We start from the raw sequence: 17,540 nt of genomic DNA on the forward strand, positions 1-17,540 counted from the left end.
CTTAAGTCCAGTATCAATTCTAGAATGATGATGCCTTTTGCATCAAGTTGCTCTTTTTTTTCAAATTTGGTGCCTGGAATGTCAGAAACATGAATCCAGCAGCCTTTATATATTTCATTCTTTCAACATGGTCAGTTACTACTCTCTTCATCACTGCCCAGCCTTGTAAGGAAAGGTGCCAGGAAAAGTGCTGTAGTTTGTTCTTATATTCTCAAATGCACCTCCAACTCTTCCTGCTATGAAGCCATCTCACATGTATTAGTGGTTCTTCACCTTTATTTTGTGTGTGCCATGGTCTCCTTTAGTCTTCTGGAGAAACCCATGGACCCTTTCTCAGAATAATGTTTTTAAATTCATAAAATACATAAGAGTACAAAGGAAACCAATTATATTAAAATAGAGTTATCAAAATATATTTTAAAAATATTTTAAAAATAAATATAAATATATATAAAAATATATTTTTTAAAAAGCTTATGTATCTCAGGTTAAGAAGTCCTAATAAAAAGATATTGAATATTGCATATTCAATACTCATGCCTAATATTCTACATATATAATCTCTTTCAGCTTGTAGAAAGCCTGCAGTGATGGGGATGCTTAATCCTCCCCTGGGTAGAGGGAAAGAGAGGATGAATTTTCCTGATAAGTCTATGAATGCACCAGTAGGGACTAACTTTACTTCAATAGTTTCAGCATGAGCATCATAAAGATGTGATCTCAAAATACTCTGGTTTTACCAATTCAATAGAAGGCAGAACTGAGGTGAGTTTGGAACCCAGTTTTACCTGAATTGGTTGGGGAAGGATATCTTCATCAGTGCAGATTGCTGACAAGGGCTGGTCAAACAGGGAAGCCTTCCATTCTGGTGTTAAAGATCCAGAAGAATCTGAAGAAGAAGCTGTTCTTCTCATGGGAAAAGGCCAGGCTATCACCTTTCTCTTCTTGTTTTCTGTGACAAACAACAAAAAGCAAGAGACAACTTAGGCTAAATTGTCAGGTAGCAAATGGGACACATAAATAAGTGTAATAATATGTTACCACATAATGCCACCTAAAATAGGCCATGTGGGAGAAACAATCTCAAGAAATTAAGAAAAGAAACAGGGTGAGAAAGAGGAGCAAGAGGACCTTGACTGAAAAACAACCACATTATCACCAAAGCAACCGAGCCATAAACATCAACACCAAGAAACAACTAGAAGTCTCCACCTTTCCTGTTTTTACGCTGAGACAAGTATTTTCTCTAGAAGGTTAGCAGAGCGACACGTGGACCACCAACTTGGTAGCCTTAAAATCCTGGTTCTAGGAACTAAACTGGACATTTTGGGCCAGAACACTGATGTGTTTCACCCTTCTATGAGATGGCTCTGTATTTTTATTTCTTTATAATTCAGATGAAGAAACGAAAACTCTCGGAGAGGAAGTTCCTTACCATAAAGATAGCATGACCAGCTGTAATTCTTTGGACCCATCATAGCATTATCTGGCCATGAGGGGTCACTCTCTATTGGCACTTTCCTTTGTACCCAACTTGTATTGTGTCTCCCTATTATTATCAAATGGGAGAAATGCTAGAATTCAAACGTTGCACTTGAGAATTTTCAGTATAATTTTCAGGCACAAAGTTTATTCTTTTTCTTGCAACCAGAAATGGATATTTTGTTTGACAAGTTCTCTTCATTCCAGAAGCCTCTTGTTCTAGTTCCTAAATAGGGATGTTTCAGTGGTATACAGGGTTTCTGGTGAAGAAATTTCCTTTATCAATACAGAGCAACATCTTCTCTGTAATTTACTCTCTTAAAGAGTTGCCCAGAGCTTTGAAAAATTGAATGACTAAGCCCAGGATGACACAGCTAGTATGTGTTAGTGGTGGAATTTGGACCACATCTCTTCTTGAATCTGAAGCTAGCTTTATATCCATCATATCATGCTGCTTCTTGGCTAATATATTAAAATATCGACTCATTTCCATATACAATGTCTACTGAAGTGCAGGAAATCTGTTAGAAATTCAGGATAAATATGATGATAAAACTTTTTTAAAAATTGGGTTGGAGAATGTTACAACTTCCTGAGGTTCTATCTTATGAGCAAAAACTACTTCAAGATCTAAGATTCAGGGCACTAAAAAGAGAGGGGAAAAGAACAAGAGTTGGAAAATACATCATGTTTGTAGTATTTAATTGCACATTGTTCTCCCAGCCCTGGAACTGAAACCATCAAAAGTATATGAGGTAGTTATTAAACTAATTTAGACTCCTTGGGAAAAGGTGGTTATTCTATAGAGCTGGCACAGTACCTTCTTTTTCTGAACCATCAGTCTTTGAGCTGGCAGACTGAAGACTGCCAGCCAACTAAGTGTTAATGTTCTCTAGTGGTTAACAGAGCTCTTATCAAACAAAAATTCCTAGTAGAGAAGCCTTTGTGGTTTTGCAAACCAAGAACATTGATGCTCAGCATTTATATAAGATATGTGTTTATTTTTGAAACTCACCAATCAGGTGGCAAATCCCATCTTCACTATCACATTGTGCCAGCAAGTGGTGTTGCTTCACATTGCCCTAGAAAGATATTTCTTTAAGTTAGACAGTCATTAAAGCAATCTACCTAAATCAACATAGCAGGTGGCACTGAGAATGTTTTACTTCTATTAAAAAGGAATTACAATGTATTAAATCAATTCCTGGAGTCTAAAATTAGTCTTTTTTTTTAAATGAAAAAAATTTTAAGGAGCAAACATTTAGTTTCTCTCCTGCTCTTCTCTCCCATGGCTAGAAAAACCCAAACCCAACAGGAAAGCAAAACAAATTTCAATATTGACTGTCTCCAAATATGTCTTATTCTGTATGTTAAGTACATCACCTCTGTTATTCCAGAAGGAACAGTATGTAGCAGATCCCAGTTTAACTGAAGTTTGTTACTATATTATTATAGGATCAGAGTTTTAAAGTTGCATAGGACTTTAGAGATCATCTAGTCTAACTCCCTCAATTTATAGAGAAAAAGAGGCCTAGGAAGACTAAGAATCTCATTTAAATAACTACTGATAGATTCTGGAATTTGAACCCAGGTTCTCCCTCTCCAAAATCAAGGTTCTTTCCAGGCTACATTGCTTCTCTGTCATGTCTACAAATCCAACTTAAACAAGGCTCAAATGAATAGAAATTCTGGTCAAAGACATAATATTTGATTTATTTCTTACCTCTGGCTGACATTCAATTAAAGTTTCCATGTCACTGGCATTTAGTGTTTTGGACTGTAAGAAAAAGAAAAGAAAAGAACATAAGAGAGATGAATGGTGTTAGGCTCTAACCCGTTAGAAACATGAATTTATAAAAGTCTAGGGATACTTACAGCATTGCAGCCACTTAACACCTTCATCAGAGCTTGAGTTGATTGATCTGTGATGAACTTCGCTCCTCTGGAGGTCTCTTGGCTCTGCCTAGAGTAAAGGAGGAGGCGGGAGAGTTACGACTCAATCAAAGAATGCTCACCACCTCCAGGGAAAGAACTGCTGGAGTAGGAATACAGATGAAAGAATGTAAATTTTCACTTGTTTATTTGGGTTTATGTTTTGGGGTTTTGATTTTATAAGATTATTCACTTACAAAAATGAACAATATAGAAATGTTCTGTGTACAACACAGAAAAAAATAAAAGTTTATTTTAAAATTCTCCACAGAAAAAGACTAGTCAGGATCAACTGCAATGTTTCTCTACTAAAAACAAGCTTTTAAGATTGTTTTGACAATTTTTTAAAATTTAAAGGCAATTTTATCTGTTGCCAGATGCTCTGAGGAGAGAATCTATAACACTTTTTGTCCCTAAATTATGTAAGTATGAGAACTTTACCATCCTAAAATGTAATATTATTGTTTACTTTCAAATTGGAGATTACTTTTAGACCGACTGATTTCTAATCCATTGGTCAACACAAACTGCTCTCAAAGCAGCTTCTAAATAATCAAGATTGCCTTTCTCTGGAATTTAGTTGAAGAGGTAAAGAAAACAATTCCAGCAGTCGTAGTCCTCAGGAGAGAGAGCCCATTTTCAGCACTTAGAATCCCTGTGGACATAGGATGAGATGGGACGGTTGCAGCTGTTCTCTTAGATATGTGCTATCAATCATCCATGATAGGCAAGGCTTCATATTGATCACTTTGTGGTAATCCAAAGTACTTACCCTTGGAGGGTCTTCAGCCAGAGTTCTTTCACCTCTGCTGAACTGTATGAAAGAAGAGAAAGAACATGTCACTCGCTGTCACCGCCAATCCACTGGTGAAGAAGAAAGAGACTGAACAGTTCTAAGCTCATGTGTTCTGCATTATAAGCAGAGGGTGGGGGCAGGTGGAAATTCACAATGTAACGGAGACAGGAAGAAGCATCATGGGGCTGTCATACACAGATATAGCCAGCCAAACACCCGAAAGCTTGAAACTTCCTCTTGCCTTATATGGCACCAGGGTACTTTTTTCTTTCTTTCTTTCTTTTTTTTTTTCAATGAGGAGCAAACAAAATCTGTGAGCTGCTCAGACTGGAAAAGATGACGTATAAGGTAGCCTGCAGGTAAAGGTTCCACATAATGTCAGAGGTGGGATGTGTGAATTAGAAATGATGCTAGGTAAATACTATGGCATTTTCTCAAGAGGGAGTCTTTTATGGGACATGTTTCTAATCTTCAAATGACCATTTTTTTTTTGTTTATGTTGTCACCCTCCCCCAGACCACCCACTATCCTGTAAGACAATCATCAGGGTGTGTGTGTGTGTGTGTGTGTGTGTGTGTGTGTGTGTGTGTGTGTGTGTGTTCCCTGGGTGTTAAGCTCCATCTCTGACTGTTACGGGATACTGATATCTATCATAGGAGTATTCCTTAAACATGAGAGTTTAAGTCCTGACTTGATCACTGAGTAGCTAAGTGACCCTGACCAAATTATTTTCTCTCTCTGGGGCTCAGTTTCCTTATGTGTAAAATGAGGAGCTTATAGAAAGTAAGGAGAAACCTATAATAGACAGAAAGCTGGTCCCAGATCTTGCTCAGTCCTAACCTTTCTGTTAACCTTCAGTCTCAAATCTCCAACTAATTTCCTTTAAGACATCCTAATCTGGATGTCCCATAGACCTCTTGAACTCCATAAGTCCAAAATGGAACTCATTATCTTTTTCCAATCCTCTATCCTCCCACTCCATACCACCAAGGTATCATCCTCAACTCCTCACTCTCATTTGTTCCACATAGCCCATCTGTTGTCAAATCTTGTCGTCTACCTTCTCACCATTTTTTTGTATCTATTTCCTTCTCTCCACTCACACAACACCATTCTTTACCAGCTGTCCTTGTTTCTTTCTTTTTTAAACCCATACCTTCTGTCTTAGAATCAAGAGTAGTAAGAAGTAGGCAACAGAGGCTAAGTGACTTGCCCAGGGTCACACAACTAGGACATGTCTGAGATCAGATTTGAATCCAATACCTCCTGTCTCTGGGCCTGGCTCTCAATCCACTGAGCCACCCGCTCATTAAATAAGTTTGATCCTATCACTTGGCTAATCAATGAACTCTAACTTATTGGCTCCCTATTATCTCCAGGATCAAACATAAAATCCTCCATTTGGCTCTTAAAGTCCTTCTTAACCCATCCCCTTATTGCCTTTCCAGGCTTCTTGATATTCTTTTAGTACTCTTCAGACTCTGCATCTGTTTAATCTGAGTAACCCTCTCCCTCCACATTTCTACCACCTTGACTTCTTCCTAGTCTCAACTGAAATTCCACCTTCTGAACGAAGCCTTTCCCAGTCCGCTTTAGTCTTGGTGACTTCCCTCTGAGACTACCTTCAGTTTAATATTTTCACCCAGTTTGTATTAGACTGCTGGCTCCTTGAGATCAGAGACTGTTCTGTTTTTCCTTTTTGCTTTTTTCTATATCCCTACCCCTTAGTACAGTGCCAGTTCATATTAGACACTTAATAAATGCCAGTTGATTGACTGACTTCTGACATGCTGGCTATGTGACCTTGGGCAAGTCACTTAACTTCTAAGCAACTCTAGATGATACTGCTACTGAATAGTGTAAGAGAGGAAATCAGATCTAGCATGACCAAGAAGCAATCCAAATGGAGCAAGGAAGACCCAAAATTCCAGGAAAAGAACAGATGAACTGTGAAGATTCAAAAACAGTTACTTCACTTCTTCACATCTTCTTGGGAGCCCTCCTGGAGTGGATGGTCCAAGAGGAAGCCTCTGATACAGAGAGCTTCTCTGGACTTTGAGCACCTTCTAGTGAACCCCAAATTCCTCTAGTTCCTGCTGAAGATGATAGAAGTACATTGCGACTTTTGTGAAAAGCCATCTACTAAAGAAGATCCTCTCTATTCCCTCAAACTGTCCCTGAACTTCATCTTACAACTAGATTAGATCAGGAGAAGGGATAGCCCCAAACTGACTCAAAAGAGGGTCAGGCAGACAGCCTGAATTCTCAGGATTTGGGAGGAGATCAGTTGTTAGCTTATAGGGTTTCCCATTTCCCACTTTCCTCATTCAACAACCCCATTCTCCCTGCCTTGTGTATTCCCTAGAATAGAGTTACCTTTTAGATCAGAACTACTTTCTAACATTATTGAAGGGGACTGAGGCTGGGGAGGAAAACTTACCCTTTCTCCTCAAAGAGAAGAATCAGCTCCAAACTAGGCTGTAGAGTGACTCAGGTCTAAAGGGAGAAAGAGGGCAGTTGGGAGATTGGGAAATCCAGGGGCAAGAGAATTATTCTGTTCTCCTTCGACAGCCAAAATCAAGAAGGGAGGCAGTGGGTCTATTCTCTAGGACCTTCTCTTTCAGTCCTTAACCTCCACAATCAATCTAATCTCTGAGGAGACATATTCTATCTCTCTTGAAGACGGTTTGTGCTACCTTCCCCCAAGGGGAGGAGAAGGGAGGATCAATATCTTCCCTCTCTCCATTCTTTAGCTCCTTCACATCTCTCTCTGGTTCATCAGGAGAGTGTGAGTGACCCCATTCTGCTCCTGTATTACAACAGAGAGGGATTTCCTTACTTGGGAATTCCTTGTATCTATGAAATGATAGATCTATTCCCTGTCCCTTGGAGTGGGTGACTTTCAAGATCTTTTCCAGTGCTAAATTCTGTGATCCTCTCTTAAAGATTTTTAACACCAAGTCTATGTTTTTCTTAAGCGAATAAGATTGAATCTGCCAAAGACAAAATTTACATTTTCTCCTTTTCTGCAACTTCAAACTGAATGTGTTAACACTTCACTTAAAATGCCACTAAAATCAATCAGTCAGCTAACATTTGTTAACTGCCTACTATGTATGTGCTTGGCACTATGCCAGATGTTAAGGGATATTAAGATAAAAGTGGAATTAGTTCTGCCTTCAAGGACCTTACATTTTCTTTGGGAGACAACAGGTATACATATAAAGACTAAACAAATTATGGATGGGAGCAGTAATAACTGATGTTGTTCTGTCATTTTAGTTGTATCCAACTCCTTTTGAATACATTTGGGGTTTCTAGGCAAAGATACTAGAGTGATTTGCCATTTCCCTCTCCATCTCATTTTACAGATAAGGAAACAGAGGCAAATAGGGTTAAGTGACTTGCCCAGGGTCCCAAAAGTATCTGAAGTCATATTTGAATTGACCAAGATGAATCTTCCTGACTCCAAGCTGGTGCTCTATCCACTGCAACACCTAGCCACACTTACTATCTTATACCTGTCATATTTTTCTTTTTAAAATCCACAAATTTAAATGAATAAGTTGTTGAATACTCAGAGTTGCCCTGATAGTAACTGTAGGGATCAGGAAAAACTTCATATTTGAGTAGTGCATTGAAAGAAATTAGAGATTCTAAGGGGGCAGGTAGGTGGGGCACTGGATAGAGTTCCGGGTCCTGAGTCAGGAAAACCTGAATTCAAATCAAATCTGCCTTCAGATACTTTATAGTTCGGTGACCCTGGGCAAATCACTTAACCCTGTTTGCCTCAGTTCCTCATCTGTAAAATGAGTAGGAGAAGGAAATGGCAAACCACTCCAATATCTTTGCCAAGAAGACCCTAGGTGGTGTTGTGAAGAGACAGACACAACCGCAATGACTGAACAACAACAAGGGATTCTGAAAGGCTGAATTGAGAAGAGAGAGGCATTTCTGATATGGGGACCAGTCTGTGCAAAGGCATGAAGATGAAATACCATTTGTGAATAAGAGCTAAAAGGTCATGTTATTCTGGGATAGCAAATGCATGCAGAGAAGTCATGTATAATAAGTCTAGTAATATAGGTTGGAATCAAATTGTGAAAGGTTTTAAATGTCCAACAGAGGAGTTTATAAGTGATCTTAGAGGTACTTTGGAGCCATTAGCATTTATTCAATAGAGGAGTGACATTTTTGGACCTTATAGATTGGAGAAGGGAGATATCAATTACAAAGTTATTGTAATGATCCAGGAAAGAGGTGATGAGGATCTGACTTTGAATGATAAAAATGTAGCTGCTTACTCAGAGGAAGTGCAACTTTGGGACTCAGTTTCCTTTTTATATAAAATGAAAGGGTTGGAGTATGTGTCCTCTAAGTTCTCTTTCAGTTCTAGAACTATGATCTCATGGTGCTATGATCTCCAACTCCAACTATCTTAAAGTCTATGAAAGAAATGAAATCTCTTAAGGATCCTCACCAAAAACCAAGTCCAATTTTATGCAGTAATGAGGACTGAGCCTTTCAAAACCAAACTATTCACTTTCCAATTTTTGCCCCTCCAAAATAAATGTTGTGCTCACTTTCCATAGCACATGCATTTTTTTTAAAAAGGAAAGAAAGTGTTATTGTCTCACTTAAACTTTCTGATATGCAGTGCTCATCAATTTTGTCAGTTAATATTTTTATAATTATCAATTTCCTCTAAATTCTCTCATATATTAAACTATAGCTATGTGTAATATTCAAATGAAATAATGTTTATAAACAGCTTTGAAAACCTTAAAGCATCATATAGATGTGTCACTGTCATTATTTTTCCCTAATAATATTATTTTACTGCTACTTGCTTTAATTTCTCCTCTTCCTTTTGGTGCATTTTCTTTTTCTTTTTTTTCCATTAAAGTTCCTAATTTTTTTTAAATCACACAATTCCACAGAAAGACTGGAAAGGAAAACCCTTTATTGATTGCTTAGACCAGTATGATACCCTTAGGGCATGCATTAGCCTGCCAGCTCAAAGACTTGATGCTCAGGAAAAGAAGGGGCTATATACCTGTATAATCACCATTGCTCCAAAGGATGCTGAATCAGTTCACCAGCTGATGAATTCAATGGATGAATCCAAACCCAGAGGCTCATGGCTACCTATGACCATAGAGTCAAAGAATCACAGAATTTCAGAGTGAAAAGTGACCTCAGTGGTCATCTAGTTCAGCCCATGAATGAATGGAGCCAGCACTATAAAATACCCAACAAGTGGTCATCTGCCCCTGCTAAAAGTCTTCTGAGGAGGGGGAACTCACCAGCCTTCCAAGTAGCCAATTCCAATTTGGGACAGCTCTAATTTTTAGGAAGGGTTTGTTGGTTCCCTTCCCTCCCTTCCCTAGTAGGAAGTTCTTCTAAGCCTAAATTGACTTCTTTATAACGTCTACATGTTATTCCAGATTCTGCCACCAAGGGCAACCAAGCTGAACAAGTCTAATGCCATAGTGATCCAAAGATCGTGTGTTTCTATGTGATCCAAGAGCTTATATTAATAAAGCCTCCTCCCTCCAATTTTGCTCCAATGTCTCATGATGGTAACCCTGCATTGTGTAAAACCATGCCAAAAGAGAAGGTTTTCTAGGTCCTCTCTGGGTGGAAAGACTTCAAACAGGAGGCTAGTGAGGGGCTCTGTCTGTCATCTGAAGGGTCACCTAATTAAGGTCAGAGAGGATTATCATCATAGTTTGGGTTCAACAAGTGATGAAATTTTTTTGGACCAAATAAATTTGCAGAGATATTATATGTTTTGATGGTGGAAGGAAACATACTGATGAAATCATGTTTCCTTCAAATATTGCCTAGCACTTTTAATCCCAAGATGCTTTCTCAACCATCAACATCATCCTGAAGGGTAGTTATTTCAGATAGAGAAACAGAGGCAGAAAGAGGGCATAAGACTTGCCCAAAGTCTCTGAATAATTCAGTGGATGTGCTGAGACTAGAAGCTCCAACCTCCTCATCCCTAATTTCTAGCTCAGAGCATGACCTATTTGTTAGATGATATCGTGGGCAACTTGAGAGCAGGAACTGTCTTTTACCTTTCTTTATATATATATATATATATATATATATATATATATATATATATATATACACCCCCATTGTTTAGATGCCTGATACACTGTTCATTGTTTTTTTTTTTAAACCTTACTTCCTATCTTAGAATCCATATTAAGTATCAGTTTCAAGGTGGAAGAGTGTTAAATAACTTTTGCAGGTTCATACAGATAGGAAGTAACTGAGGCCAAATTTTGAACCCTGGACTTCCTGTCTCTAGCCCTAGCTCTCATATACCAAGCTATCCAACTGCCCCATCCTTGTACTTTAGGATCAATGACATCATGGCTGTAGGCACTTATTGACTAACCAACTTCATACACTCGTTTGGAAGGCCATTTTTTTCCATTCTCATCTGCAAGTTTTACTGTAACTAAATGATTCCAGTCAGATGAGAGACTAGCTTGTTTTTAAAGACAACTCCTTCACAGGCATTGTTCTTGACAGAAAAAAGGTACAGACATGAAAAATAAATTCACAAAGGAGATTCCCCAATACATACTTACATTTTTCCTTTTCATCCCCCTGCTTTTGCTTTCTTAACAGCAAATGAATGCACAAATATCTAGTTCCTGTGCAAATACTCATTTTTGTGTGTGAACATTATCTTATAAAATCATTTTAATGCTTTCTTCTTTTGTTTCTCTTCTTCCTCTATTTCCAATGTGTGTGTTGCCTTTAGAATGAAACAATTGGCTCTCTTGCACTTTGTACCCCTAATGTACCACAGTGCCTGACATAGTAGGTAGCTAATAAATGTTTATGGAGTGATTATTGAGGAATTCTTCTGTCACTCTGAATTCCCTCTATTCAGCTGATATCTTAGCAACGGAGACCATCCAATTGACTGGTGTAAGAGTCCATGTGTGAAGTGATGAGTGCATAAGTGCTCACAATGTGAGAGAAGGGAAGGAGGAGTATAAGAAAGATGATATGAAGTTAGAAATAACAAGACTTGACTATTATCTTTTATCTCCCCCAATGACTTTGGGGTTGGAAGGAGGAGATCGTCATAGGTGACTTCAATCATGCATGAAAGATAAAAGAGAAATTAGATGTCATGCAGCATAGCCTCCTGTGTAAAATTAAAGAGTTGGACTGACTGATCCACAAGATTCCTTCTTATATAGCTCCTATTAGGGGAATTAATTTACAGAAACCAAGTTGATGATTATCAGACCTTAAGAGCTCAATAAGCATAAGCTTGAAGAAGCCCAGCAAAGCTCCCTGCCCAACCTGACTGCGTGCAGATGATGGAAGTAGTGGTAAGAAGAATAAGCATCAACCTCAATGATGAGTACTGTTTAACTTACATGCAAGGTTATTAAAAACAACATTTATTAAGAGGTTACTATGTTCAGGATCACTGCTAGGTATACTGCAAAAAATACAAAAGTGGGGAAGGATTGTTCATATTTATATAATGCCTTTTGGTTTTCAAAGTGTCTTATTCTTTTAGGTATTTTTAGATAAATATGGAAAGAATTATTACCTTTATTTTACAGATGATGGGAAACTGAGGCCAAGTCTTATGCTTTTAGATCTAGTGCTCTTTCCAGCTTCCCTCAGTGACACTTCCATTATACTCCAATTCCCTGTCTTCAAGCTCCTGGTGGAGGAGCTGAAACATATATAGAGAAATATAACATGGGGTAGATTGACTCTTGGTGCCAAAAGAGAGTTATCAGTTTCTTTGAGAATATCAATAAATATGGCAATAAGAGGCCTAGATCATTTGCTTTAACTTCCTTTTAGCAAATATATTCTTCACTTCATATAAATTCATCAATACTGATAGCTAGGAAGACCTCCCTGGCTTCGTTTCTACAAAATTTGGCAGTCACTATCTATTTTGCCCATTGGTCTTTGTACATGTTCAAAAAATAGATTCTTTGTTCAGATAGTTGGCTAAGGAGAAAATCCCACAGAGGTTTAATGGGGACAGCCACCCAGCAGTATGGCTCTCTGCCCTGGATATAATCTAGCGGAAGACAGGTTCTGCATCAGTGCTTCTGAATATTCCACACTGGCTGATTTCTAGATTCATTTTGGTTGGCATGATTACAATCCTCTGAGCAACAATAGAAACATTTATAAACACAGTACTGTATTTGGGAACAGTTATGGGAAAAAAGAAACCCAACATAAAACAGATGGGGAGTTCACTTCTACTCTCTCCATATCTATCCAATCCTCCCACTCCCATTTTCTTTAAAAACAAGATCCTTCTCTGCCTAGAAGGTTCTTCACATCGTGAGGTTTTGATAACGCCACTGACTTCTGCAAGTGGTCAGAAATGTACAAGACAATGAGAAGCCAGTTGGACAAAATAGCAATGAGGTTTTACCCTCTGAAACTTTGTCACTCCAGCACATTGATGACCCTGGCACAAACTGGGTGATCAACTGATATTTCAACAAATCAGAGATAAGTGATTCTCCCTCCTTTCCCTGCTCCCCCCCCATCCCAGTAGCCTATTTGCCCATTTTCTTTGGATCTGGATATGGAATCTATGGAAGGAGAAAAACAGGCACTGACCAGGACCTTAGAGGTTGAAACCAGTCCAACTCCCCATAATTTTACACTCTGGCCCAGAAGGTTAAGTGACTTGCTCTGTGTCACAAAAATAGGCAGTAGGAGAACTGGAATAGATTCCAAACCTACTTCTCTCTCTTGGGTGAAAGGGTTGTCTTTGTGGATTGTGACCCCCCCCCCCAACTTTGTAAACCTGAGAGCAATTCCTGCATATTTCTTTACCCAGAATGACAACCTGTCCTCTTTATCCTTACAAGGACAAGCTTGATTTCCACTTTTTAGATGGAACCCAAGGAGACATTTCTGGATGTGCTTTCTACTTCTATTGAAAATTGACAAGGATTATTACCTTATTAATACAGTGATGGCTATCTAGTAGGTGTTGAACAAAAATGTATTGAAACAAATTAAAGAATGGATAATAATTAAATTGTTGTATTTTGTTTTGACTTTTCCTTAGGGCAAACTTCCTCTTTTTATATTTTACCAAGGAAAGAGGATTATGATAAAAATTTATTTTCTGTCAATCATTCAATACATCCCTGGTTCCATTTTTAGACAGAAAATAGAACTATATTTAGTTCTTACCATAATGCATTACAAGGGGGCAGCTAGGTAGCTTAGTGGTTTGAGAGTTAGACCTAAAGATGGGAGGTCCTGAGTTCAAATTTGACCTAAGACCCTTCCTAGCTGTGTGACCCTGGAAAATCAGTTAATCCCTATTGCCTACACCTTACCACTCTTCTGCCTTGGAACCAATATACAGTATTGATTCCAAAATGGAAGGTTAGGGATTTAAAAAAATGCATTATGGTTCCACTTGCTTATGGTCAGGACTGCTATATTGCCCCTCAGGGTTTCAGGGTATTCTTAGGGATTTGGGGTATTTTTCTCTACTGCAATTGATTCAATCCCCAACAACTATGCCCCTTCCATTTTAGGGGACAATGACTAGCACCCCAGCTCCATTTAACCTGTTGACATTGATTAGCTATGACAAAGGGATATTTACTTCAAAAATAAGCAAGAACAAATATACATTTCACTCAGTTTGCTCATATGTAAAATGAAGGGATTGAACTAGACTTCTGGTGTTCCTTTCATTTCTAGCTCTGTGTTCCTAAGCTCCTTCAATGAGTTGCAGAGGCAAATTCTTCTTATCAATAAAAGCTGCTCCAAAGTAGAAGGAAAAAGAAAGAGCCCTTTATATAGCCCTGACTGTGGGCCAGCTCTGATACTTTGCACTTTTTACACATATTAACTCATAACCCTGCAAGATAGGCACTGTGATTGTCCTCATTTTACAGATGAGGGAAGAAAGGTAAGAGAGATGAAGTCACTTGCCCAGGGTCATACAGTATCTAAGCTTAGAATTGAACTCAAGTCTTCCTAACTCCAAGCTCAATATTCTATTTACTGAGCCACCTACCTGACAAAGGGAGAAATGGACTCCCAACAATGGAGTTGTCCATGAGAGGCATGGTGATCATCAGAGATGTTATAAAGGGGATTCCTCTGCAAGATTTCTCAGGACAGCTAGGTGATACAGTGGGTTTAATGCTTTGTCTGGAGTCAGAAAGACCTGAGTTCAAATCCAGTCTTAGATACTTATTAGTTGTGTGACCCGGGGGCAAGTCATGTAATCCTGCATTAGTTTCCTCATCTGTAAAATAAGCCAAAGAAGGAAATGCCTAACTTCTCTAGTATCTTTGCCAAGAAGACCCTAAAAGGGGTCACAAAGAGTCTGATGGGACTGAAAACAACTAAACAGGTGCAGGAAGCTTACCAAACACTGCTACCTTTTAAACTAATAATTTCCCATTACCTCTTTCTCTGCCTATATTAATCAATTGCTGGCTGCATAAAATTACCCTAATCCCCACCTCCTGGTCTCTTATGGAGGACCTTTATTACTCGCATGACAAGACCTAGAGACCAAAAGTTGTCATAAGACCTTTATCAATGCCAGGCCTCTGGACAAAGCACTCAGAGGAAGAACTTACAGCCCAAGAGTTTTAACCATTTTGTATCACAGATGAAGTCATCAAAGGGGTCTGTGACACAAAATTGTTCTATTAGAAACAATTCTAACTTTTGATTTTACCTGAAAACAATGCTAGTTTTTTTTTTTATTCTTTAATCATATTAAAACTGGCCCCTTATGTCTATGCTTTTTAGGGTCTTTCCTGATGTTCTCTTTTCCCCACTCTAGAAATGTGCATTACCCCCTGAGCCTTAGCAAAAATTCTCAAATGCCAGTAGGTTTAGTTCAACTTTGAACAAAAATAAAACTATTTGATTATTTGGATTGGAGGCTTCAATATTTTCTTGCTCTTTTACTAAGCTTCCTAAGAAAATAGTTCATCCAAGTCTTTAACCTCTTGGTCCACATATTTCTACTAAATAACGAATGCCAGTAAAGTTCTTTGAAGATATACATAATTATGTACATTTTAGACCTATCATGTGGAAATTAGAGTTGGTAGAACTTCTTAAGATCATTTCAATTCTTTACCTTTAGTCTTCTGCTCTAAAGGTGGATAGGTGTCAACCTAAGCCTGGAGTCAGGACGACCCAAGTTCAAAGCTAGCCTGAGACACTAGCTATGTGACCCTGGGCAAATCACTTAACCTTATTTGCCTGAGTTTTCTCATCTGGAAAATGAGCTGAAGAGGAAATGGCAAATCACTCCAGTATCTTTGTCAAGAAAATCTTCCAAAGGGTCCCAAGGAGTTGGACACAACTGAAAATCACTAAACAACAAATAGCATTGTTGTGAAGACCAGATGGGATGGGGGTAGCTAAGTGGTTCAGTGGGTTGAGACAAGACCTAGGACCAAAAGTTCTTGGGTTCAAATCTGACTTCAGACACTTCCTAGCTATGTGACCCTAGGCAAGTCACAACGTCTATTGCCTAGCCTGTACCACCCTTTTGCCTTGGAATCCATACACAGTATTCCATTCTAATATGAAAGGTTAAGCGTTTAAAAAAAAGATCAAATGAGATAATAATTGTAAAGCATTTAGCACAGTGCCTGGCACACAATAAGGTTTACATACATATTAGCTGTGATTTGAATCCATCCTCAGACACACCCTAGTTGTGTGACCCTGAGCAAATCACTTAACATTTGTATGCTTCAGTTTTCATAACAGTAAAATGAGGACAACTGCATCTACCTTGTAAGTATGCTGTATTGTGATTAGTGAGTTTCAAAAGAGATAAACATTTAGCACAGTGTCTTGGCACATAGTAGGTGCTGTAAAAATGCTTATTTCCCTTTCCCTTCTCTTCTCTCTGCAAAACTCAGCTCAAACACCATCTTATATATAAAGTCTTTCCGAATCCACTAAATATTAGCTTTCTCCCTTCCAAAACGACTTTTTGTTATTTTGTATTATTCCGTGTTTCTATATATGTGCATATTGTTTCCATGAATAGACTATAAGCTCCTCGAAGTCAGGGACTGTGTCATTTTTGTTTTTGTAGCTGGCACATAAGTAGATACTTAATCCCTGTTTGTTGACTGATAAGGGAATGGAGTAGTCAGAAGGCTTAAATGAAAACTATGAAAATGAAGCCAAATTTAATGGAATGCAGACTCTACCTGATCTTCTAATCAAAATGTTCCCAAAAGGTCTCTAGCTAATCAAAATAAAGATCTGGCAAGTGACTTTGGAAAAGGTCACATTTATAGGCACTTCATACTCTCCCTTAAACTTTTCTTAAATATGTTTCCCCCTAGAATGGATATTCATGTTATGTACAACAGCTCTCATACGGAGAGGGTTCCTCAACTTAGAGTCTGGTACCATGGTTTCATCTTCTCCCATCTCCTATACCCTGACTATGCATACACACACACACACACACACACACACACACACACACACACACACACACACACACACAACTACTTCTTCAGAACAATGTGAATGGATATTAGCTCCAACTGGCTGTCTGATTATGAGTGTGATGAGACAAAACAGAAGCAGAACTAGCACATCTGACTGTCTATATAAGTGGTGTCTCATGATGGATGTTCTTGGTTGGTTCCTTTTCCTTCAGTTCAGTTTGGTTTCACAAAGACTAGGAAGTAATAACCATACCGACCACCACCACTGAGCAAGAGCCCCAGTCTTTCTTTTGGACAAATTGGTGCCATCCCATCAATCTAGCAATGGAGGGTTGGTGTCTGCAAATCTGCTTTACTGGAAAATCTTAGAGAACTGCCTGATCCTCAAGCTGTCAGATAACTTCATTTCTGGAGTTCTAAGTTTCTGTGAATTAAAATGAGGTGTCCACACTCAACGATGACATCATCTGGGAGCCACTAGGAGCAGGGAACTACTTGATTGCTTAAGGAGAATTGAACTGTGTCAGAACTAGAATTAAAACTCAAGTCTTTTGATTCTAGAATCAGCCCTCTACTAAATGACACCACCTTAGTGAATTCAAGCTCTCACTATGTAGCCCAAACCTATGCCCAATTTGCATAGATAATTGTGAAGAATTCCGGTTTAGAAGACAGCTCAGATTTCTTCATACTTTCTGTAATGTATAAGAGACATGTAAAGGTTAAGGAATGATAGTGCTGGAAGAGACATACCCATGGTCACACAGGTATTTCATAAGTAGTGGACTGGTGTTCTCTGACTTGAAAACTAGCACCCTAGCGGCTTTTTAAAA

At 38.5% G+C, this 17,540-nt stretch overlaps 1 protein-coding gene across 1 annotated transcript in view; it reads right to left on the reverse strand.

Annotated features, from left to right (window-relative positions):
* TAGAP (T cell activation RhoGTPase activating protein) overlaps positions 1-17,540 on the reverse strand; it is a 136,795-nt gene that overhangs the window by 8,772 nt on the left and 110,483 nt on the right. Inside the window, exons 5-9 of the mRNA XM_007484842.2 lie at positions 4,187-4,228; positions 3,358-3,445; positions 3,206-3,259; positions 2,498-2,564; positions 789-952 (exon numbers count right to left, since the gene is read on the reverse strand). Coding sequence (XP_007484904.2) covers positions 789-952; positions 2,498-2,564; positions 3,206-3,259; positions 3,358-3,445; positions 4,187-4,228 — 415 coding nt within the window. The remainder of the gene's footprint in view (positions 1-788; positions 953-2,497; positions 2,565-3,205; positions 3,260-3,357; positions 3,446-4,186; positions 4,229-17,540) is intronic.

Source organism: Monodelphis domestica, chromosome 2, assembly GCF_027887165.1.
Source record: "Monodelphis domestica isolate mMonDom1 chromosome 2, mMonDom1.pri, whole genome shotgun sequence".
Taxonomy (NCBI): Eukaryota; Metazoa; Chordata; class Mammalia; order Didelphimorphia; family Didelphidae; genus Monodelphis; species Monodelphis domestica.